Source organism: Xiphophorus couchianus, chromosome 3 (assembly GCF_001444195.1).
Source record: "Xiphophorus couchianus chromosome 3, X_couchianus-1.0, whole genome shotgun sequence".
NCBI lineage: Eukaryota > Metazoa > Chordata > Actinopteri > Cyprinodontiformes > Poeciliidae > Xiphophorus > Xiphophorus couchianus.
In genome coordinates, this window is record NC_040230.1 from 14,487,414 (window position 1) to 14,513,802 (window position 26,389).

Below are 26,389 nucleotides of genomic sequence, written 5' to 3' on the forward strand. Positions count from 1 at the left end.
TTTAAATGCATCAGCATCAAATTATTATCAGTAGGAAGATTTTGAAACGACTGTTTCAAAGAATGAGCCACATGGACTGAACTGGTCATGCTTTATCAAAGCTTTGCTCTCATTAAAATGACGTTTTTCTAGTAATTTTATTAATTTAGTAATTTTATAGTAATTTCTTTTGGGAATATTGCATCTTCGTTCTACCAGTATAATGACTTTATTGTGGTAGTATTGACTCTACTCTTTGTCTGTCCCTAATACTCTGTCGGACATACCCGTCTCCCTTCAGCCGAGTCAAACCCCAGAAGCTGTAGTTCACAGTCTGCCTCTAGAGGTCGTCCCAGCTCCCACAGCTCCCCATTCACTTTACACACCAGGACTCCTTTCACCCTGAAATAAAACAAGGATTTACATCTGCAATCATGCAACACCTCAAAAACATTTCTGCCTCTCTTGTGTATTTACCTCAGACTCTGAGCAACATAATGCGGTGTGGTTACTCCAGCTGTTCCCTTCACCGTCTGTCCATTAGTTAGGCGGACAGAGAGAGGGCTTTCTCTAACGCTTTGTCTCCTGTTCTTGTTTCTTTGTTCCCTGAGAGACTCAAAGACTCGCAGGCGCTCAGACAGGGCTGGAGACAACTGGAACTGCAGAGAAAAAATGGAAATATTAAAAAGAGTAAGAAGGCACATCGTGAAACATGAAGAAAGTCATTACAATTAACAACATTTCATCACTTCAGTTGTAAATCTTATCCTAAAGCAATGTTTTTCTAACAGGAACTCATATTGTCACCTTCCTAAAGTAATGGCGCACGTCACTTTTTTTTTTGACAAAAGTGACTCTTTTGCGCTTAAAGCATATTTTGGAACGAAAGAGGTGGCAATTGTTTTGCCAAAAGGGCTTACCAATATAGTAGGAAGGTGACGATATGTTAAAATTACTGTTCAACTCTTAGCTGAGTATTTTATAAGGGTCAAGGGTTTGGAGAATGATAAGTTATGTTATTTCATTTGTTACTCCCTGCCAAATAAAATGAACATGCAGTCATGATGATGATTCAAAGCTGTGGTTCTCATATATCTGGTGGTCCTCAGGCTTCCTCTAGTGGCAAAAATGTGAAATTCAAACTTTATTTCTAACCAATAACGTAAGGCCATCACAGGAATGCAACACATTTTTTATTTCAAGGTTCTAGAATTGAATTTCTGGAACTTGTATTACTTTAATCCATTTTCTTAAATATACTAAAGAATGTTCTGAATATTCGGCAGATATTTCCGCAGAGGTTTGGTTTTAAACATTGGACATCCATCAGACGTAAAAGGAATGAAAGTGGTAAAAAAGAAAAGGAACAAAAGGGAAGAATGGTTTAAAAAGGAAGGGAAGAAGAATGGAATTGAGAGACAGACAGAAAGAAAAAACATAGAAGATAATTCACAAGGAAACAAATGGAGGAGGAATAGAATGGAAGACAGAAATAACCAAAAGATGGAATGAAATCAGAAAAGGACAGAATTAAGGAGGAAACATTGGGAATAGTAAAAGGAAGAAGGAATGAACAAATGAACAACAGAAAGAAATAACTGGATGGGAAAAAAACGGTTGAATAACAGGAAGGAACAAAGAAAGGAACAAATGGAATAATGACAGAACAAAATAAGATGGATGGAAGAAAGAAATGTTTTTAAAAACAATATTTTTCCTGTATTGCTCTAAAGCTAGAAAAAAAACCCCATAAATCAATTTACACAGTCATCCAGACTGTGTAGAAACTCTGTACTCAAAAGGTATGTTGTTCAAGCAAGCTACAAGATCCTGGTATGTAAATTTAAAACAGATGTGGGGAGGAGAATATACAAAACAATTTCAGAAACTGGAGTGAATAACGGTGAACCAGAAAACACTCATGTTTTAAGCAAAAACATGTTTGATTTCTCCAATGCTTTTAACACAATCCAGTCTGATTTGCTTTGTCAGAAACTCCAGAAGACAAGTGGAGACCTCAACAATCATGTTGAAGGAGTATGTGTCTAACCTGGTGATCAGCAGCACAGGCGCACCACAGGGAACTGTACTCTCACCATTTAGATTCACTCTGTACACTTCAGACTTCCAGGACGAAACAGAGTCCTGTCATCTGCAGAAATACTCAGATTATTCTGCAGTCGTCAGATGTATCAGAAATGGACAAGAAGCGGAGTACAGAGATCTGGTGGACCACTTTGTGTCATGGTGTGGAAACAGTCAACTCATCTCTAATGTGAACAAAGATGGTTGTAGATTTCAAGAGAAACAGGGTTAGAGTAAACTCTATGTCCATCATGGGGGAAATAGTAGACGTGGCTGAGGAATATAATTACCTCAGTGTCCAGCTGGACAACAGACTGAACTAGAGATGCAAAAGAGAAGCATCTACAAGAAAGGACAGAGCAAGCTCTATTTCTTGAGGAAGTTTATGTTTTTCAGTGTTTGGAGCAAAATGCTGCAGATCTTATGCAAATCTGTAATCTGTTCTAGACTCCTCTAGTACATCTGAAGAATAATGTACAAATGAGATTTCTTTATAAAATGAAGAAGATTACAGACAACCCAGTGCATCTTCTTCATGAGACTGCTTTACAACAACAGACTGTCTTTAGCCAGAGGCTTTTTCATATGTGAAAAAGTAATACTGACTCCTACAGGAGATCCTTCCTGCCATCAGCATCTACTACCCTTTCAAGAAATTTCAATAATATGAGTTAAAACAACATTTGATTTTTCTTTGGGACTAATAAGGTTCTTTTGAACTGACTTTTGAAAAAGTACTGGTGGCTATTTCAGCATTTGCATTAATTTGCATTAATCCAGCTAGAATACTTGAATTTAGTTGTTGTGGGACATTAAAGGCACACTCTCTTTGCAATAAATGCATAACTTCATTCCATTGACAACTTTAATGTCTGTTCTTGTGCTATAAATATTATCAATATAAGGAACTGACAATGGCAATTTGTTTTATTTGTAGATAAAAAGAATGTCAATACACTGTCTGCCTGATACATTTGGCAGATATTTGTCATTTGGCATTGAGTAAGTAAACCAAAGACAGACATATCTGCAAGACAAAAAGCATTTCTGTGGCTATGCTGACAGTAAAAGTGAGGCTGGGACCATCTATCATTTAAACACATTCAGGCAGACCTCAGAGGACAGTCGGTCAGTCTCTGTGTGCTGATTTATTAATAGTAACCCTTCACTTGAAGCCTCCTTTAGACACCGTTTGCATGGCAGAGCAGATCTAAGCACAATGGATCAGTCACATGAAACGTCCTAAGTACCATAAAAAAAAGCTACAGCTTCAGTCAGATCATTTAGGTTTACAAATGCAAAACTGTTATGCCAAAAAAAGTGTCAAAATTCAAATCCTAAAAGAAAAACATTAGCATAAACATGAAAATGTTGACCTTGAGAAATGACCTCAAGTGTGGAATGCCAAGCTGAAAAAGTGCTGCATCATTGTAATAACTAGCACTGGCATAACATTATGAACAGTATGGGTGCCCTGACTTTGCAGATCCATGTGCAAAACAGCAAAGAACTGTGTATTATGCCACCTTTCTGCAAGATCCAGCATTAACTTCTACAGCAATCCGAAATAGAGTAAGTCATTTGTTGGATTTTATCAGATGGTGGTTTAAAAACTTTCCTTTCTTGGGTCGCTTTTGATTAATATTGACTTCTGCAGACTTGATCACCCCAGAACAGCTGCAGTTTTGGAGATGCACTGACCAACTTTAGTAATCACAGTCTCATCCTTATATCCTTATGAAGCCCAATTCTTCTGCTGGTAACACTAAATCTGAGGTGTGAGGTATCTTGCTGCTTAATATTGTTAACTAATGCAAATCCTAATGCTAATTATTGAAAATTAAAATATTCTGTTGGGGAATGTAGCTAAATGAGAACACTCACAAAGTCCAAGTATTATGCAAACATTTTGTAACTAATGACAATATTGACACATGGTATGGTTTTAATTTTGGGGTAGCTGAAAAAGGGGTAATATTAATAAAAAAGCAAAGAGAAATTTGGTTAAATCAAAAATATTCATATTAAATTGCTCTTTTTCCCCCAAAGGGCATTTAATTTAATATAACTATCAGCTAAAGCAAACCGTTTAGTCAATAATAAAAGGTTGATAATAGATGTACAAAACAGAATTTGTTTACACACATATTGAATGGACATCAGTTTCAGCTCATGACATGACGACACACAGTAAACACACTGCCCTGCATGCTAACGTTAGCCTCAGTTAGCTTCCAATTGCTACAAGTTTCCGCACCTTGCTGTACCTCCTTCGTGAGTGGAGTGTCGACCTACTCGCGAGCAGCATAAGCAGCTGCGTCACCGCCATCCTGAACGCACCTGCCCAAAAGTTTATTTACAAGCATGCCTCATCTCTCTTCCTCTCTATGCAAGCGGCCATAACACAGGAAACACACGAAAGTAGGCAGAGCGGCGGTGACGTTCGTTGAGGTCACATTCAGTGACGCAGATTCGGGAGCAGCGTGCGCGTTCGCGGCTAAAAGCCAGAGCGCGCTTACACTGGACGGAGAAAAAGGAAGGAAGGATGCAGGGCGCGATACACTGAAAAACGACTAATTAGTAGTTCAAATTGAAGTTATTAGTAATCAATTTAAGTCAGAAACTCTTTAAGATTTCGCAGTAGACATTCTGCTGTATACGGGCGATAAACAAGGTGGAAAGGGGCAGTTTTTGTGCCTTCTCTAGTTTTAAATACATTTATTCATCTAGTTAACAGCCAGATAGATTTTTTCAAACATTTTCCCCTTAACGTAAGCATTCCTTCAGTCATCAGACATTCGCAACACATTTTAATCCTTCAGTTACAAAAAAATATCACATTTAATATTTAAGTTCGAGAATGTGCGAGCAACGACCTCATTTACAGATGCACTGAAATACAATGCTCTTCTAAATTGAAAAACTAATTTCAATGATTGTAGATGCTGTACTTTTAATTTAACATTTTGATTGATCTCATTAAAACCTTACTGATCAAGACGACGCTTCAAGATGGAGTACCACCAATCTGCCACACGAAGGCGCTAGGGCATTATAAGAGCAGAGTCGATCGTGATAATATCACACCTTTCAGCATATCATATATTTGCCATTATTTCGATGTCTAACAATTCCCATCATTAATCCACTGACATACTAAGTCATTTACTATAGTCTAACTCAATAGGGGTAATGTATGTGTTCAGCATCTTCATGAGCTTCCAGCTGGAAATCCAAAATAATTAAAAATCAATGCTCACAAATGCCAAAAACGGTAGATTAAAATATGACACGTTTTAACTATAGATAATTGCCAACAATAGATTTGGAGATGAAAAAGTTCTTTCCTGCTTAACATTAGGTTGATGGTGTTTTGTAAATGAGTAAAATTCCATCTGGGTCATAAAACATTGCAATAGGTAATGCAAGGTTTGTGACTGTAAATTGGCAAACTTTGGGGCAACTAAAGGTAAAAATAGTTTTGGATATCATCATATTTATGTTTGTAAACAGGAAACTGCATGGCTGATGAGATAAAAGTAATAGGAGCTTATGAAAATAAAACGGTTACTTGTCCAGCAAAATGTGCTGACATATTAAGTGAAACCATTACAATTGGACTTAAAATAGGAACAGATTTTCTAGATCTTAAGGCTATAATCTTCTATAAAAAGTGCATGTTTTCCTTGAGAGGTAGACTTGTATTCTCGTTAACAGCTGCTGCAGAATGTGTGCATGTTCATCACAAGAGAAAGGACTGGACACTCAAAGACCAGTGATATAGCATCATTGATGAGAACAGCAGTGAAACGTGTCAAATATATACAGACCATCAGCTTCGGTACATATTCAGTCATTTTCAAACTCAACTTTTCAAATTAATATTTCTTGTGAAAGAAAAATACATTTATAAACACACACACAAAAAAAAAAGTTCCACATGTTTGGTGTTTGCTTGCAGATGTTTAAGAATTAACCTCGCTAATAACTCTCCATGTAGTGTGATCTCCGCAAACTAACCTCATCGTTAGCGTTAACTGCAGAGGTGACAAGACGGGCATCGTGAAAACTGTGGTAACACTGAGATACATTTTAAAACTTGATTATCACCAACATCATGCAGAATGTGAAGCATTATTTAAACTTAATCTGCAAACAGAGGAAACAACAGATTTGACAAAGGAGTTATGAGGCTTGGAGGAAAACAATCTGCACCTTTCAGGTGGGCAAAAGAATGATCACATCTTGGAAACAATTGCTGCCCCCCTTCCCCACTAGCTTTCGAAGTTGAGCTGAGAGGTGCAGAAATGCTCTGGGGAAAAAAGCACAGGAGCTTGAAGCAGGAAAATTAAATGAAAATGTTTAGATGCTGATTGTTTCAAATATTTCTTCCTTCCCATCCCCAACTCCACTTTTATACTGATAACCAGAAAATTCATTGCAAATGTCTATCCTGGAGAGTTGCAAAAAAAATGAAAGGGCAAAAAGCTTTAAAATAAATTCAGCTTTTACTGATGTAGCATAATCTTATACTGAAACATTTAGAATAACAGACTTTAATTTTTAAAAATATGTTTAAATAGTTGTTCTTTTACTGGATAAACTCACTTTTGCCAAAATGCTGGTATACCCAAGAACTATTTTTAATTAAATCTAACTGAAGCACTTTATTTGTTCTTTACACTTTTTACTAAATCAGAGTGTAAATGAATTCAATACCATATGTTTCTGTATTTTGGGGCATAAATAAGATGCAGGGGCTTCATTGGTTTTGCAGCTGGACTTGGATCCATATTTGTCTTGTACAGCAAGCCGGATGGTACCAGAGATAAAAGACAAGTAACCAAAAGCTCACTGTAAGGGAACTAGCATTTTGGGGTCCAAATAACCATAGCAACCATTAGAGATGCCTTTTTCAGTCATAGCCAAACATGGATTTAGCTAAACTCTACCAGGACTTTAACAGAACCATGTGCTTAGATCAGAAGATGGTGGGTGTCCTGACAGTTTTAAACGAGTCTCTGCTCCAACACAACTATCTCCACAAAGTTCTGCTGAGGCCTGATAATGAACATTTGATTCTGGTGTGTTAAACCTGGGAAAACATTAAAACATGCAGGATAAATGTTAGCATAAATCTCTGTCCCATTAGAAGGTATTGACAGCATGGTTACAAGTATGCGTGCCCCTTTATTGTTTGCATATTCTCTTGTGAAAATAGTTTAAAAGTGTTAAAAATGTTATACTGAATAAATGTACTCAAATTAAATTTAGATTTTTTTTGGTTAAATTGACAGTATAGGATTAGGCTACAAAAAGATGCATTTATTTTAAAATATCTTTTCCTGGGCTGCCCAAAATGTTGCATCCATCTGTATGCAGTTTATGCAAAGCGGTGCTTCCTGAAAAGTGGGAGGAAATACAGCCCAAAAGATAAAATGATTTAATTCAAGGAATAGGTTGCAACCAATTAAAAATACCCCCCTTTTCAATTTAAACTCTTGATTTTATTCAAGTAAAAACTATCCCTTTCTGCTATTCAGCGTTCATAAATGAAACTTGAACAGAACACACGTTATGTCTGTGAAAGAAAATGCTAAATTATCCCAACACTTCTTCAGAGCAGTGATTTCAAAAGGAGAGAGCAAGAAAGTTATGCAAAACATTGCAAGAAAAAAAAAATCAAGGTTAAAAGCTTATCCAAAGGCCTTGATCACAGTGAAGACGGGAAATAAAACAATCACTTGAGACATTTTTAGAAATAAGTTTGAAGAAAAAAAAAAAAAGGTATATCAACTCAGTCACTCTTTATATTTACAAGTTTAGAAATGTACAGTAGGGAGGAATAGATAGATGCAAAAAGGTTTAGCAAGAGAAGAAGAATATTTACAGTAGGTACTCTGGAAATCAGAACAAGCGTTAAATTCACCTGCGACAACAAACGCCACGTCAAATGAAAAAAACGGTTTCAAATTCTCAGTGTACAGCTCTCACCACAATTATTGGTACTGCTGCTTAAGATGTGTAGAAAGCCTTGAAATGCGTTGCCATGGAGACGCCATGACACTATTGTTGGCTTACTGATGGCTTACTGTTTCCAAACAGTAAGCCATCTCCCTTACCATGCTCCTTACTGGGTATGCTGGCAAGGCTGGCTTGGGTCCTTTTCACCATTCCGGTTTTAAAAGTAACAATTATTTTTCCGACTGCAGGTAAGAGCTTACGTAGGATGTTCTCTTGTGTTCCCCATTTTGAAGAGTGTCAAATCAAAATTATAGCTCAAGGAAACTTCAAGTCATGGATTAAAAAGCAAAATATAAGTATATTTGCTGACATACAGGTAATTTTCCTTCAAATTTCAGTTAAATTTCGCAGCTACAGTGACATAACAGTTAAGATTTCTACACATCTTTATCAGAAGTGCTGCTAAGTGTGGAGAATGCTGTATACTCTTGTATTTCCAAGAGGAGATTAGTTTGGAATCGGTTTGCTTTAATTTCCGGGGAACATGTCTAAACATTTTAGAAAATGTGATAAATCTCACTGAAATACTGAGAACTTGTTCTTCTTTTTAAATGAAGCCAGATATATCGGGGTACTCATTCAGCTCAGCATAAAGAGTTATAACAGTACCAAGCAACAAGTCTGCATAAGAGTAAATGCTCTAGATGGCTTATTTTCTTGTATACATTTGGGAATAATTTTCTTCATCTTCAGAGAGATTTTATCCTCATCTTTATGCCAAGCTTCAAACCAAGTTGGCTGGTATGAGAAGTAATCTTTGCGTGTAAAGCAAAGTGAGGTAACGCACAGACATCTTAAAATGCTAAGTTATTAATTTTAGGCTCCTCTTATGTCTTTCTTCTGACATCTCAGGTGAAGTAACCCCAGAATCACAGAGAAAGAAAAGTATTGTTTAATTTCTGCTTGAACTATCTGTTTTATTCTTGTAGTTACGCCATTCAAGGTAAAGCATCTAATGTGTGGAGAAATGGAAGAAAGCAGGTTATACAACACTCTGAACTATGTCACTGACAACCTCTGAGTACAGGATAAAGTGAGTGGCCACTAAAGCCGAAGCATCAAGACTTGATCAGCTATTTACACACAACCTAAAGTAGGTTTCCTTCAAGCTAAGTAACAGAGTAAAGATATCTGGGCTCATACCAGCAGGGCTAACACACTCTGCACTGTTAGACGTGTGGCTTGCTCTTCTCATTCAGCTTGTCATAGTCGACTGCTTCAGTAGCGCGGGGGAAGGTAAGGCCTCTTCTGCGCATGGAAGGGACCGCCGCCGAATGGGGGTCCGGCTCGCTTCCCTCCATGAAACCCACCCATGGGGTGGTCTTGAGACAGGCTGCGGCCTCGCATCGGGGGTCTCTGCTGCATGGGAGTGGCGAGGATCGGGGGTCTGGACGTGGGTAAGTTGAGGAGGGGGACGGGGTTGGAGCCTGGGTTGTGGGGTGCAGCTGGAGGGCTGGGTGGGGGTTTGGAGAGAGAGGAGTCTCCTGCAGGAGAATTAGGCGTGGAGGGAGAGGGCGTGGAGGATGTTGGGGAGGGGTGAGGTAAAATCAAAGGCTCCTTCACTCGGCCGAGTAAAGGCGGAGGAACGCCAGGCGCACCTGGGCGGTGGAGAGGGGGGGTATGGCGAGGGATTAAAGGCTCTTTAACTGTGCCAGGACGGGGTAGTTTAGGGGGGTCGCCTAGCAACGATGACATGAGTGGTGGAGGGGTCACCTTCCTTCCTCTGGGCCCCATTCTGCTGTGCTCTGCACCTTTGGGTCTTAGTGATGGAGGAAGAGGCAAGCTGTGGTCCACAGGGACCAGGATCCCCCCCACCATGACGGAGTGGGGCAAAGAAAGGTGAGGCGGCGGAGGCGAGAGGCGGTGCATGGAAGGAGGTGGAGGCAGCCGAGGGATTGGGGGAACAGAGGCAAAAAAGGAGGCGGAGGGATGAAGATGAGGTTGGAGCATCGATGGAGGAGGAGTCTGCATGTTTTCAGGGTGGTACGGCATTGGGAACGGAGGCTGAGGAGGGAGAGGAAGAGATGGCGGAGGGTGAAGATGTGGGATGTGGTGTGGTGGAGGAGGAGGAAAAGGAGGAGGTAGAATGGAGGGGTTCATGTCTTCACCGCCTCCCTGACCCATGTTGAGAGGAGGGGGTAAAACTTGGGGTGATGGAGGCTGACCCTCCAAGTATTCTTCCTCTTCGTACCACATTGAAGCCCCTGGCCGACTCCCGGCTCCTCCCCCTCGCCGAGAGCCTCGACCAATCAAGCGGATGCTCTCAACTGTCTTGATGCGCTCTCCGGCTGATGGTCGGTTTGAATACCCCAGAGTTTGGATTGGTGCTCCTTCAGTGTGGGGTGACACCAGTGTCTCGATGCGATGGTACTGACCTTCCTTTGCGTCTGCTAGCCTCTCTTTCCCACTGTCCTTTTTTCCACCCAGACCCGCATCGTCGGAACCGGTGCTTGCCTTCCGAGAGCCAGCAGAGAGTCTCCGCTCTGCCAAGGCTCTACTGTTCCGACCCTTCAAGTCACCAGCAGAAGAAGACGACACCTGCTTCCTCATTATGTCTTCGTTGTTTAACTTCATGCCACTCCTTTTTCCTGCACCGAATCTTGAAGAGGAGGAGCCAAGAAAGTCTCCGTTGTTGCTGCTTCCGGTTGGGGTGACTGCAGCATCCCAGGGATCATTGCGGTAGGCTGTGGGTGAGAGGTTATGGCTTCCAGAGGAGCCCAAAGATTCTGGCACGCCTCCAGGTGTGTCCATGATCTCGTCCTGCGTCGGCGTGCCAGCTGCCTCGTCCCTCACCGGGGTGCCGTCGACGCCATCGGGACTCGCGTCGCCCAGCGCCAGGCTGAAGCCTGGATTACCCTGCAGGAAACTGTTGATCTTCGATTCTAAGCTGGGGGGAGAGGAAGAAGGAGCTGAGGTACGAGGAGGGGGTGGAGGAGGAGGTGGAGGAGAGAGCTGGCGCTCCTTCTCCCAGTCTCTGGCTCTTCCAGGTTCGTCTTGTTTGACACTGTTCCCCAGAGCGGGTTTTGTCTTCGGGGTGGTTGGGGTTATCGGGGTTTTGACACTGGAAGAGTCTGGGGAGGTTCGGTTGGAGGGAGCGGTGGAGGTATTAGTCACACTTTGAAGGAGAGATGACAAACCTGTTTTGAGATGATTAAAATAAAAAATAGAAGTGACATAAACTGTGTAGTAATATTCAGCGGTAATTAAAGAGAGAAGTGTGTGCAACCTGGTGTGTTGGTTTTAGACAGAGCGTTTAGTATCCCTTCAGGGGTGATGTCAACACGTGACAGGATGCTGGCCAAAGCAGGACTTGGCGGCGTCCCTTTGGAGGCCGCTGATTGGGCGGTGGGGGTGGTGGGTGTCCCAGGAGACGGCCGAGGAGACGGAGTAGGTGCTAGGAGAACGCAAGGATAGAACAGACAAATCAAAACCACAGTAAATATAAACCAAAGCGGGCAGTTATCCATTTTTTTAATGGTCCGAGGGCTCATACACTTTTCCCCACACTAAAATTCAAGAACTTTTCAAGCATTTTCAAGGTAAATTTTCAAACTTGTCTAATCACATCTAGTATCCTTCACAGAAGGCTTCAGAGAAGGCAGACATTTTCAAACAAGAGGGAGTTGTTAGTAAAATTAATTTACTCTCCACATGAATGACTGAATATATATATATATATAAAAAAAAGCTATTTTTCAGAAATGCTGAAAATACATCACAGATTTGTCTCGAAATTAGAAATCCTGTAAACTGGATGAACATTAGAATTAAAACATTCACTGTTTCTGGTTGTTGATGTCCTGGTGAACTGCGGTAGTAGTATAGTAGCAGGGGAGACCAAAGCTGAACATTTTAACATACTAAGTAACTGTGACAATAACCACATGCTAAATTATAATTATTCAAAGAGCAAAATATGCCAATTTTTATTAGACTGGCTCTGATTTGTGATCAAATACCAAAGGTCAAGAAAGGTAAAATTTGATTATTCATTATTTCTGATAAAACTAAGAGCTACCACTGTTCTAGTACGTAAATCACAAGTTTTTCCTTTAACACAAAACAGCAAAAAGTAAAACTTTAGACTTTCGCTTTAAAGCATAAATGTTGCTAATCTTGTAATTCCTGAATTATTTGCAGGATTAAAATTACTGCATAATCGCTTCAAACCTAATAAAGTGGCCAGTGAATGTACATCTACAACTCTACTAGGATTTTTGTTGTACATTTTTAGCTAAAAATAGCTAACTATTAGATTTTAACACACTACAGCGTTATAAAGAAGACGGTGAGAAGTGTTCCTGTAACCGGCCTGCAGCTCTGCATGTCCAGGCAGTCAGTTTGTATGCCTAGCTAATTAAAAGCAGGAAAACCATCACTCCTAAAAACCTGCAAATTAAAAAAAATATATGAAGAACATTTCTCGGTCATCAATCGTGAATTTAGTTTTTCTCTAATTATAGAGACCATGACCAACTCCAAACCCACCTGTGTTCTTCATGGCAGACGTGAGCGAGCTGAGAATGGAACTGATCTTCCCCAGGTCCACTTTGGCCAGGTTCACTCCCAGGGGCGTGGTTGGGGTTGTCGTAGCTTTAGCAGATGTCGGAGTCACTGGGGCTGCCGTGGTAACAACAGAAGGGCTGGGCTTAGGTGGTTTTGTTGGCGTGCTTGGAGGTTTTGACGCAGCGTCCGACTTTGTCTTGGAAACAGCGCCTGATGGCTGGTCTGACTTACCATCTGGCAAAGGAAAAATAAATAAATAAAAGTGTCCCAACTTAATACAATGCTGCATTGTAGAAGAACTTTATGCTTTGAAAAATGCAATTTTTTCAGGCTTCCTTTTCAACAACTTTTTCTATTTATTTATTGTGGAGCATATACTTATTGAGCTGAAGCACTTTAAAAAATACGACTCCTTGACTTCTGCACAATAATTTGAGAATAGTGCACCTACGACACAGCTCACCCTGCGCAGCACCAGCGCATGCCTCCTCATCTGACATGTCCATGTCTTCCATGTCTCTGTTGTCATTTTGGAGCTCTCCTTCATCCATGGCCTTGCCGTCCAGCTCCGGATCCACCTTGGCCCTGGCCTTCTCCATGTCCAGAAAGGGTGAGTCGGAGCCAGTGGGTGAAGGAGCGTCTTCAGAGGGAGAGGGGATGGGTGAGTCCTCAGGGCCGGAGAGTGATGCCTTGAGAGAATCCAGTTTCTTTTTGAGGCTGTTTACTCGGTTGGCAAAGGCATTATACGCCTGAAGAGAAGAGGGGGATTCAACAAATGAATGGACAATAAATTAATAACAATATATATTGTGAGAGACAGGTGATTAATATCAATAGATAATACATCTGACAGAATATTCAATATTTAAAATATTTCATATTAAACCTCTCATGGCCAGCTAAGCAAGGTGAGTGGCATCAACCAACTCACTCGCTCTCTGGTTACCTAGCAACAGCTATTTGAGTAACTTGTGGTTACCTAGCAACAACTTGTTAAGTAACTTGCGCAGCAGCAGTTTAAGGTTTTGCCACTGTGTTTCATAACTGCGTAAAAATAAACAATGTAGTGGTGTGAAAAACTGTGGATGAAACAGAAAAGGTCTTGTTGCCAGTTTGGCAGAATTTAAGATATTTAAAGCAAAAAAACTAGTAAATAATTATCAATATCAACTGATATAAAATGCTTACATCATATGTCAAGCATACTCTCCAATCCCACTTGTATTAAACTTAATTTTGCTCCATGCAACTCTGTGTTGAAGCTGTTTAAGCTAATCATTCATGAACGAAGACTCGCTTAAACATTTAGAATATTATGGAAAAGCTTTCTCATTCTGTTAAAAAACACTTTTTCTTATTTGAATGCAATTGTGTCAATCTTTCCCAAAGGTTAGCAGGTAAATGCATCTGTCAAAGTTCAAAAAATAGCTTGAAAATGCAAATACAAACATCTTTATCATTGTATTTTAAACACACAACACACTTACATTTGCCACAATCTTGACCTCCTTGTATTGCATCTCATAGAAGATATCTGCATTTCCCAATGCTTCAAGCAGGGGAGGTCCAGTTTTCAGCTCTTTCTCCAGGAAGCTGACAAACTCCTGCAGCTTCAGACTACCATCTTCAAAGTCCTTAGCAAAATTATTTCCTCCTGCTTTGTCTAAAAAGGGAGAAATTGAAAAAACAGAATAAAGTTATTTGAATTTTTAAATATTTCAAATGGAATGAACTGATGTATTTTTGTTAAGAGTGAACTGCTGAAGAGGAATGAAGTGTTTTACGAAAGGATGAAGGAAATTATTTGTGCACTAATGCAAAACTGTGAGTTTATTGCAAATTTCCTACAAAACAGTCAGAAACTCTGGGATTAAGTTTAAGTCACTTCCCCCTATGGGTGGCAGTATTTCTTATATGTATAGTTTTTCTAAGTTACTACATAAAGGTGCTCACTTGAAAAAACAACTTGTGTTTATTATGAGAACATAAGATAACAAAACCACTTCTCTTGTTGTCAGTTTATCTGAATGTGTGTTTTGTTGGACAAGGTTCTTCTCCGTTTCACTCACTGCACATCCATTAACATTTTTCTAACATCATCATGTTAGAAAAACATGATGATATAACCTCTCGCTCTGCCCCAGATAGTTTTGTTTTTATCATTATTCAGACACTTATTAGCATATAGAAGTATTGATATTATCAATTAAGATAGTTGCTAGCGTATGAGACCTGGTTTTCTAAAAAATGCGTAGGTGTGTGTGCGCGGTTTATGCTCCTCCTCTGAGTATTATCAAACTCCAAGGTCATAGGCTGAGAGCTGACTGCAATCTGACACTTTGACTGACTGCTTAAACATGTTTGTAATTCACTACAAGAATGCACAGACCCCTCCACTAGAAGACCACTTTTTCCACCCCAAAAGTTCTCGCTGGAGTACTTTCACTTCATTTTTGTCCAATACAGTGAACCCTCGCTATTTCGCGGTTCACCTTTCACGGTCTCGCTGCTTCACGGATTTGCACCGTGCTCTGCATTCTGATTGGCTAAACAGTCTCTTCGCTTCTTCTCTACCTGTGTGTTGATAACGTTGCGATTTAATATATACACGTATGTAAAACAGCTTGCCAAATTTGAGAATCTTTTTGCCCAGAAGAAAAAAGAGCAACAACAACTACTGATAACCATGTTCTTCTCTCGAAAAAACACACCTGCACCACAGGCTTTAGAAGAAAAAAAACGCTACAGAGGAAAGTCAGGATGCAGTGGCTCAGTCAGAAGAGCAATGAAATGCACGTGAGTCACTATTTGTCCTACTGTACGTTTTTTTTTTTTCATAATAATTTTTCATTTTCTCCCGTTCTAATCCAATGTCTCGAGTCGCGGTGCTGATCTCCGCAATTTGAAGCCTTCAGTTCGTATTGATGATTAAAATGATTATTTTACAGTACAGTAGTTATTTGTAAAAAAAACCCAAAAACATTTATACAGTACTTTTATTAGCTAAACAATGCTTGGGCCTGTAAAAAAAGTTTTGTTCTTTGGTTTCAATGTATTATGGAGTATTTTATTGTATAATCATTGTAAAAAAAAAAGTTACTACTTCACGGATTTTGCCTATCGCAGCTTCTTTTTGGAACATAACCCCCGCGAAAAACCGAGGGTTCACTGTATAGTGTCCAGGGTTTCCCACAGTGTATTATAAGCCTGGCGGGCCACCAGGCTTAGTATTGTTTATTTATTTTAGTTTTTTTATTATTGCCTTTTTTAAGACTTTGTAGTTGGTGTTTAGGGTTTAATCTTCCAATAACACATAACTACAAGTGATATTTTCAAATAACCTGTCAATTTTAAAATTTTTTTTACTAAAAAACATGGCAGCCGGCTGAATGACTGCCCTATCGCCCTGAGCACCAGGCTTAGCAAGTTTTCTGAGGGAAAACCTGAGTATCAAACTTATGCTGTATTAGTATATCCTTCTTATGTCTTCCATTACACAAAATTATAAAAGAGTGGCATACCGTCTCTTCTGCAAGATTTTCCCTCAGTTTTTTTGAGTCACAAAAAATAAACTAATTTCATCCGTCTGGAATATATTTGGCGGTTAAATACAATAAGATCCACCCTATTGATAAACTTTTAAATCATCTTCACATGTCGTTAATATACTAATGTCTTCAAAGCCTTCTGATGTCAACTTTCCAGACTGAGGATGACGCTAGAAAAAGGAGGTTTGTGATTTTAGGGAAATTATCTGGGAAACACCTGACCTTTAAGCCTTTTGAAGGCCTCGGTGTTGAGGACATCCACCCTGAGCGTCTCTAGCTGCTTCTCTCTGATCTGCTCTTCAGCAGCAGCCTGCTTGTGTCTCGACAGCTGCTCGATAAGGAAGTGGGGCTAGAAAAGAGCAAAGATTAAAAGACACAAGTCAATTTTGTTTTAGGCAAATTTTAGTAGCACTATTTCAAAAGAGCAACAATGAAAGGAGGCTTACTGTAAACTCTGCAACAATCTTGGACTTCAGCGCAGCTTTATTAGGTGGAGTTTTAGTGCTGACGGCTTTGGTGCTGGTGGGAGCTGAAGAACAGAAACAACATTAAAACACAGAAAAAAAATTAAAACCATTTTAATTAATAGTGGTGCTGGGACATTTGTGAACCTCTATCTGTTTATTTTTCGGCATAAATGTGATTCAAAGAGGTGACAGGAAGAAAGAAAACTTAAAAGAAAAAAAAACTGAAGAATTTTCAGAGTAAAATGATCCAGTTTATCCTTCACATCCCTTTGCAATAAAAACTAACTCAAGTCTTTGTAAACTTTATACTGTATATCATATCCACAAGTAACTCCCAGTCAGTGACGTGCGGTCAGACGTGTATGTCATCATGGAGAAATAATAAATAATGATAAAATAATTTATATTGCTATTTTCACCCTGTGGTTTTTAATATATAGTAACTATTTTTCATTTAGCTCAACTCTGATTAATTTTTCTTCAAAATCGCAGAATTTTCGCATTTTCCTATTCAAATGCTCGGAAGCTGAGCCTCACCTGGGATTGCGCAACCTCTCGCTAACTGCACTGGCTGCCACTCTATGAGAGCATGTTCCTCCTGTCTGTACATCGCCAATAAAATGGTCAAAAACATTTAATATATGAACTGATTTTCCATAATTTAGTGTATGTATATAATGTACAGTGTTTTTTGCTACCAACTGAGTGTAACGTGTTTTGTGTGCTGAGGAGCGATCAGAAACAGCAGAGAACAGATTCGAGGTGAGGCAGGAACAGCCAATCAGCAGAAAGGAAAATGAATGGCGTGCCTCGATAGGCTGGTTTGTGAACGCTAGTCATTGCATTGCGTTATGTAGCATTGCATCAGCTTTCCAAGCTGCATTTCTTCTGAGTATTTCAGATAGTCTCCACTGCATACATTTGTGTGTGACTTTACATCTATGATCAGTTTACAAAAACCTGTGTGACCATTTTTCCTTACAATTTGTGTCTATAGTTCAGAATTTATGCTTTCCTTGCTGATGCTAAACCAGCCTGAACCACACAGCAGAGCTTCGCCATGAGATATGACCATGTTTTACAGGGAAAACAATCTAATCCTGAAGTACATTTGTTGTTTTTAAGCAAATTATTCTTACAAGTAAAAATATAATCTACATAGCTTATGAATAAATAAAAGGTAGTCCACAAAAAAAAAATTCCCCCCTCAAACTTTATCCATCCATTGTTTATATTTGTATAAACTTTCTTTGTTTTGATACAACAACTTTGAAACTGAGTTTAGCTCTAATAAAGATTGAATTTATGTTACATTTGGGCCTTTTTACCATTTATAAAAGATCTGAACTAATAGATTCTGATTCAGTCCATACGGATCAACAAATTAATTATGCTGTTCATCATTGTGCTAAGCAACATCACTAAATGAAACCAGTTTCATTTACTGATTTAGATTTTTTTTAAATGTTCAAAAACATTTTTAATCAGGACGACAAGTAATGCTTCACTAGAAAAATGAAGAAAATACAGATTTCTGAATTCAAATAGTGTTTATAACATTTCAAGCACCTCTTAGGATCATCTGGATTTGATCAACACTAAAGATTTAAAATGAAAGCTGACCATTATTTGATGGAGTCTCCTTTTCTTTCTGCTTTTCTTTCTCCTTTTCCCTTTGCTTTTCTCGCTCTTTATCCTTTTTGTGCAGGCTGGCTTTGAACTGTGCAATCACTTCCTCGGGATACACATTCCTCTCCTCCCAAATGGAAAAAATCCTTTCAACCGATTTGCGGACTTTTCCATCTCTAACAGAGAAAAACACACACATTGTCTCAATGAATACCAGGGTTGGTGCATTTTCTTTGTCGCAGACCAAACTACTAAAACAATACGCAGGTTTAGCTCCGACAAAGCGCTGAGTAAACACAACGAAGCTACTCACTTGACGAGGAGGGCAGCATTGGGAAGTACATCGGAGAACGCCGAACGAAACACAATGGCGTTCTTTCTTTTGCAGTTTTGGATCACATCATTGGCAAGATAGAAAAGATTCAAGCGATGACTGTGGTCGGCTACAAAAGAAATGAATAGAGAGGTTAAAAGAGAGAAGGACAAAAATAGCTGCAGTTTTATCCAGCTATGCTTGATATTTGTTATTATTTAATTTTGTTTAGCTCTATGATGCATCCTCGTCCATGCAACTACCCAACTAATTACAAATTTTGCCAGCCTGGTGTATTTTTCTGTGTTGTGTTTGTTGCTGCTTCTTGGACTCCTTTGAAACAGATTTTTAATCTCAGTGAGTTTTTATCCTGGTAAAATAAAGGTTAAATAACTAAAAATAAAAGAGAATAGCTGTTTAGAAGCAAAACATTCTTGGCATTCACACTTTAAACTAGTTTTCAATAAATACACAGGCATGTTTTAGAAAATATCCAAGACTAAAAAACAAAAATTACAAAAATATAGTGAGGTAACATCATCTTCTTTAATGTAACAAATTTATTTGCTTTTAAACTACAATAAATCAATTCCAGTTGCACAATAAAATATTTGGTTGCTGATTTTGTGACAACAAAAATTGCAGGAAACATATTTGTTGCAACATAAATACACACACAGTTCAGACAAGCAAACTCTGTTGGTTATTCAGCAACCCAGAGCACATATTTTAAAGAATTGTTTTACCCAACACCTCACATATTTTTTGCAAGATTCACCCAATGTCCTCGTCGTGCAGGTGCATGATATGCTGTTCTATTATTTTTCGAGGTGGTCAAGTTTACCATGTCAAGTGGATTTATACTTTCTTCTTTACCATGTCTTTCATTTTTTAAACTGCAAAGTAAATTAATCCAACACCAAATAAAAATATCCAGTAACCCAGTAAAGACTGATACTCATAACAATGTCCATTCATCTTCTAATTGGCAGAGATAGTGGACATCTTTGATCTCAACTCATCAGATCACTAGTTAATCTAAGGCTACATTTGCAAATTTATTTATTTATTTATTTATTTTTGCGTGGTTCTTCTTGCTACTAATCAAAAGGAGTTGACAGTATTGTAACAAGATCATAAGACAAAGAAAGCTATAAATTAAGGTATTGGATGATTGCTTCAGCCGTTTTCTATGTCTGGTTTCTTCTGGTGCAGAATTATGCATGTCTCACGACACAAATGAGACATAACTGTTCTGACTGCAGATGCTTTGAAAACTATCAGATATGCATCAGATTTTGGGATGGAAACTTCAGAATTGACTGCCATGACAAAGTTGATTATGAAAAAACAAACGCACACACACAAAAAACACACAATTTGAATGTGTCACATCTGTACTGTGTGTGAGTGGAGCCAAACATGAACAAAATGACAAAATGACAGAAGTAAATCCAAGGATCCCCAGTAAGAATATGATTATTTCACAAGCGAGGGTTTGCAGAGTCAAAGTAGACTCCAGTCCCTGAACATCGTTTGATTTCAAGTAAAAAGCAAATCTATTTAAATCCACAGCTACACTGAAACACAGGAGGGATTTTTCTAAGGCTCCGAGTCATTTTTATCTCGAAATGATGAAAATCCATCAATTTAAATGCCATAAGCTCTGAAATTTAAGTGCTTTAAATTAGAAATGTATTCCTTTTTGGACTTTGACGAGGTTCTTTCCATGAATGTAATGTTTGTGACTAAATAATTAAAGGGGTCAGATTCCTCCGTGAATTTATCCGATTTACATAAAGCTGCACAAACAATCGAATGTCAATTGCAATGTCAATATCTATTTGTGTAACATGTTCCAATTGTAAAAGAGTGCAGGAATGCAAAACCTGGAAATGAGTTGTACTTTAAATGACATGCACATAATTACTGCAAAAAAATAAGATTTTTAGCTTGTTAGATGTACTTTCAATGGAAGAAAAAGAAAATATAGAACAACTGTAATCAATAGCAGCATGAAAATATTCAGCAACAGAGCAGCAATAACTTGTTTTGCTGATATTTCGCAGCCCTAGCATCATCTATTGTGAAGATTTGTATCATTTAATGTTAAACTTTCAAACTGTGGACAGTTTAAACGTTTTCTAAAAGCTTAATCAAGGGGATTAAGTCAATTAATGCAGTTATGTGTACAGCAAAGATACTAATAGCCCTTGAACATCAAATTAGGATGTGTACAACAAGACCACATAATCTTAAATAATGCTCTTTTATGTGCAAGTCCAGGCCCGAAAACTGTAGCTATAAGCAAATTGAAAAGATCTAAAGAATCCGATGCAGCTGAATGACGCTGAAGCAGAAAAGATCTTTACATTAAAGAGCTTTTACTATTGTGGTAAAGATGCCGAGACTGAATTTTATGCTCTATAACACAAAAAACGGGTCAAAACTGAACCACATCATTCTGCATCAAACAAAATTTACTGAAAAAAAAACATATATACTGCTCAAAAAAATAAAGGGAACACTTTAAGTGTTAAACACCTGTTTAAGTGTTCCCTTTATTTTTTTGAGCAGTGTATATTTATACCATGCAATTTATGAAACCTTTAAGCATTATAACTGCTTTAAGTTTAAACAAATGTCAACACTGGAATATGGACTGAATTAATCAACACCAATTACTGTTGATTACTTATTATACTTACTTATATTTATTAATCTGTAAATCTTTTGTGAAAACAAACATGATTGTTAGCCTTTTTAAAACTATTTCTAATAGTTTAAAAATTAAACTGTTTTTATCAGCCATTTTAAATGGAAAGGTTTATAAAAATCTTGCCATTAGGGTTGAAACAATTAATCAGATTAATCGTGATGAATCGATTATTGAAATTATTGTCAACTAATTTAGTAACTGATTAATTGTTAAATGAAGAATATTATTTGCTGAAAGAACACAGTCAGAGCATAAAAAAACAAAATAGTCCAGAGCCTCAGATATTAAGGCAATATTTAAAGATTAGCTATTTTTTTTAGATCCATAATTGTGACTCCTGTTTAAAAATAAAGTTCCTGTGTTGCCTCAATATACTGATGATGTCGGCTTGTACACCTGACTGAAAACACTTTGTTAGAAAACCATTGAAGTTAAGTCTCCTCTGTACTCAAGTCAGGTATTTTGACCTTCCACAGAAAAAAGAAGCTGCTGTAAAGACACAATCTGAACAAAAATCACCACTAAACAATTAACCAACAAGGATCCTAAAACAAATCAACATAAAGAAATTATTTTATTTTTAATGTTTCATCACCTCTGGTTCAAAATACTGATTAAACATAAACCTGACAATTTCACATGAACAGATTATTCCAAAACAGATACAAAGAAATGAATGAAACTTTTAATTTCTATGCTTTTTGGCATCTTAGAATTAGCTGAAAATATTTAATGTCAATATATACACTCCAGTAAACTTTGAACTGAATAATTGTACATCATTACAGATGCTGAAAAACTGTTTGTTAAAGCTTTAGTCGGTCTATGTGAACAAAAATTAGGTTTATTTGTTTTCCCACATTTTGCTGAAATCATGTCCTATTTCTCTTTAACCCAGTATCATACCACACTCCTACTCCCGATTTCTCCATTGAAGATTACTGTAAATAAGCTGGGATGCACTTTCAAAGGCCCCTACTTTAATCAAGCTTTTAGAAAATGTGCCTAAAAAATTACAATGCCAATATTTTCAAGGAAAACATTTAAGAAATGAGGCAAATTGAGGTTTCCACCACACAAACTGCCAATATTTAGAATCAAAATGTATCATCTTTACTTAAGATTTAAAAACCCAACCTGTTGTGAACTTGGATCAACTAATAAAGAGTCAGATTCAAAACAGTGATCCTACAAATCCCCCAAAGTACAGCTAATATAAATAGCCTTTTCATATTTACATAATAAACATTTTTATCTGGAAAACTCCAGTCAGTCTTACAGAAAATATAATAGGGTCTTCAGACTAATATTTTGATGGTCATCTAATGTGTTTTTATCTGAATACTAATGACTGAACCAAATGAACCTGTCTGAGCTAAAACCCAACTCCAGCTGTCCTGGAGGTGTTTTCTGCAGACTGTTTCTGGAGTTTATGATTCTTTGTCCTCAGTATAAAAACGACGTGTTGACTCTCTCAGAGATTTTACTCTGGTCTTTCACCTAAAAAGAGCTTGGATACATTTTTTTCCTCCAAAATACCATGACAAAATCTTAAACATATCGCTGCACTCCCTTGTTTTTACACGCTTAAATTAAGAATAGTTAACACCACGTGCTCCGTATCTTCCCCCAACAGAACATGACGTGTTTATTAAAAAATATACTGCTTAATTTTTAAATATTTAATTGGTTATCTTACTCAGAAGATTTTAAACAATTCATGTTACTACTCAGATTCTGGCATCAATCTTTACACCATTTCCATCTAAAGCTGAGTTTACAAAAACATGCATGAATATTTAACATATCCAAAATAAACTGCCAACAAAGGAGCAAAAAACAGCAACTTCAAGCAACATCTCAAAGTTTTATAGTCACTAGTTATAACTAATCAGATAATTATTAATTTCTGAATTTCTTCTAAATATTTTTGCCTCATAATATTCTCTACTGTGATATGGGTTTAAGGATATGATGAAATAAATATTTTCTCTTTTAAAAGCCTTAGTCAATGTTTTAGCCGTCTTTATAGTCACACTATTATTTAACTTCTCTTTTTAGCTTCGATTAAATCATTTTTGTGAATTTTATACTTGTATTATAGTTTTACAAAGCACTCTGTGCGGAACGAGTTACAGTAATAAACTTGATCTTTCCATCAATACTGTTCTTTAACAGACTGCATTTCTAAATTTAGGAGTTTGTGTCCATAAAAGACCTGGAAGACTGGCCTCAAAAGCATCAATAAATGTTCAGGATATGACTTTAAAGAACAAAAGTTGCTTTATCACCTGAAGACAGACTGCTTTTTGTACACAAACCACAATCAGGGATACTTGGAGAAAATATAAATCAAATGACATTGCCAACAACCTCTAGCTTTTCGAGTAAATACAAGACTATTCCTGAGGGATTTAAATAATGAATCAACAGACTTCCAACAACTTGGGTTTTTCTGTCCCAAATTTATTTTAGAAAAAAAATCTAAATGAAAAACCTCAGCTCAGTAATGATGAAGAAAAAGATCTGCGAAACCCAGTACACTTAATTCGGCTTTCACCAACATCAGCACCACTAAGACTAAAACTCATATTCAAGAGTTTACGATTTATTACCAGCAAAAAAAATGTAATCCAGCATGAAGTAAACCAATTTCTTCAGTTTTACAGAATGACTCCCAACACCTAAAAAGAACACCTGCATCAAAATAATAAAACTTGGGAACCCAGGGTTAAAAAAAGATTTTGAAAAATATATATAAAATAAAAACATGACAGGAAAACACATTCTAGACTGAATTGGGTCTGGGTCAGAATGAAATTACAGCAGCAAAATTGTCTGTGGTTAAATACCACAAAACTTCCTGCATTTCGTTCCAGGTAATTCAGGGAAAAAAAACATCTAATCAATAAATATTATTGTTAAATCCCACTTTGCCTCAGAATCTGTTTTTACTGGCCAAGATCATGTGCATATACAAGAAATTTGACTTTGGTTTACAAGCACTCAGCCTCTGAACACAAAGTAGAAATACAAAACTTTAGAGAAGATAAAATAAGAATAAAGTAACATGCACATGTATTTGCAGCCATTTTTGGATTTAGATATGTAAAAGTACAAAAAAGAGACAGATTGCTATAACTCTGAAAATATGTTTATTTTGGTCAACTCCTAAAGTTGACCAACTTAGGTGAGAACGACCAAAATTATTTCTATCTGCTGAAAACCACAATAATAAAAGTCAAAGTCGGAGTTTTACATGTAGATTGAATAGAGAGAAAAGAAACTGTTAGAAACGCTAAGAAAAAGAGAGGCTAGACAATATGTTATCTTTCGTAGGCTACACGATACCTATTTATAATGCAAAGGACTGTTTGGAGTGAAATATTTGTAAGCTAAAATGTTCCAACAAATGTTTTGAACTTGTAAATGTTATGCTAATGTAATATTTAACAAGTTACAGAGTCTCACGGTAGCAGATGCTCACACCAGACACAAATAGCATGGATGAAAATGCTAAAGATCAGAGTGCAAGAAGTACAGATAACAGAAAAAACAAATAAACATAACAACTGATATTGCCATCTCATCATTTTCTGATCACTGTGAAACCCTGTGCACATGTGCATCTTTTTCTTACACATGTAAACTTCTGGTTCCAGCTTTAAATGCATATTCATGTACTTAAACATAAATGAGTTACGTTATTCTAAAACCATGAACACCAAATTTAGCAGAAGCTAAAAATGAACGTATCAATACTTCAGATCAGCTGGAATGTTTTTATTAAATGAGGCACCAAAAATGAAATGTGAAATTAAAGCCTATCAGTTTGTTGAGTCTTCTTGTTTAGTTTGCTTGGAACATTTGAAGGATCAATAATTTTAAAAAATATGCAAGACATGTCTCTTGAAGTACCGACCGCTTTATACTTTTTAGTATCTGGAGGAACCCTTAGTGAAGTGAAGCAACAGTGAAGCTGTGCACAGGTAGAGACAGAGCAAACTGTACTTCTTGAGGAAGCTCCTGCAGTGTTTGCAGCAAAATGCTGCCGCTCTACTAGAACTCTGTTGTGACGAACTTAAACTGGCTCAACAACCTGATAAAGACGGCTGGTGAGGTTCTGAAAAACTGAAGGTGGTTATGCAAAGAAGGACTTGCTCATAAAATCAAGAAAATTATGAACAACTTTAAACATCTTCATGAGACTGTCTTCAGTCAGAGGCTGCTTCAGATTTGCTGTATTACAGACTGCTACAGGAGGACCTTCCACAGCCATTATTAAGTCATGCATTCATCAAATCAATCGCAGTTCAAGGCAGACGCACTTGCTCGACTAATGCACTGTGCAACAGTTAAATGTACATTGCACATTACACCTGCAGACTAACGAGCTGCGACTTTGTCAATATGCTAAAAACTACAGAAAAACAAGTTCATTCAATTGTGCTCATAAAATAAACAGTAAACATCTCATCAAAACACGCCACACGAACAGCTATTAAGATGCAACCAAACCTGTGCAAAAAGTGACCCAGTTAAAGAAACCAGCTACGAGTGAATCAAGATCAGCACATCCCAACTTAATTTGTTTTGCACAACCAGCCCGTGTTTCCCAGAAAGGCCCATCAGTAAACACTGCCATCAGCGACACGTTAGCTATGCCACCATTAGCAGCTAATTTTATGTAGCATCACCTGCGAATACTTCTGAAAATAAATCGCTCGTTTAAAAGTAAAAAAAAACTGAGAAAGTAACAACCTTTGCGATACAACGCAAAGCACTGCATAAATTAGCCAAATATATTGACGAGTTTTGCAAACTATACGTAGAAAAGCCAAAAATCAAGCTTTTGAATTAGCTTGAGGTATGCTAGCTAGCGGCGCAGCTACTCACATTTCTTGAGCCACTTCATCCAGTAGCGAACAATGAGGCCGTGGTGTTTCTTGTTTTCAATGCACCACGTCGACAGGCTCTGTATCGACTCCATAGTATTGGAAACTCCTTGAAAGCGGCGGTCCAGTGAGGCTTCCAGAGAACCAGTGGAGCTGCGTGCTCCCTGCCCGCTTGCAGCGCCTGAACCAGCCGCCATCTTCCCCGATCTGTCTGCTGATGATGG

The 26,389-nt window shown here is 37.8% G+C and overlaps 1 protein-coding gene across 3 annotated transcripts; it reads right to left on the bottom strand.

The window, feature by feature from the left end:
• Nucleotides 1-486: 486 nt before the first annotated feature.
• Nucleotides 487-26,389, bottom strand: rprd2b (regulation of nuclear pre-mRNA domain containing 2b). 3 transcript variants are annotated; one of them, XM_028012456.1, is made up of 11 exons: nucleotides 26,167-26,389; nucleotides 18,552-18,681; nucleotides 18,233-18,414; nucleotides 16,589-16,671; nucleotides 16,365-16,491; nucleotides 14,082-14,257; nucleotides 13,058-13,343; nucleotides 12,577-12,828; nucleotides 11,315-11,482; nucleotides 9,232-11,225; nucleotides 487-638 (listed from the first exon to the last, which is right to left on the bottom strand). In XM_028012456.1, the coding sequence occupies exons 1-10, from the start codon at nucleotides 26,360-26,362 to the stop codon at nucleotides 9,307-9,309; spliced, it is 3,519 nt and encodes a 1,172-aa protein (XP_027868257.1). In that variant the 5' UTR covers nucleotides 26,363-26,389; the 3' UTR covers nucleotides 487-638; nucleotides 9,232-9,306. The 3 variants fall into 3 exon arrangements, with proteins under 3 accessions (XP_027868257.1, XP_027868255.1, XP_027868256.1); XM_028012454.1 differs by having other exon boundaries at nucleotides 13,046-13,343; XM_028012455.1 differs by lacking the exon at nucleotides 487-638 and having other exon boundaries at nucleotides 5,835-11,225; nucleotides 13,046-13,343.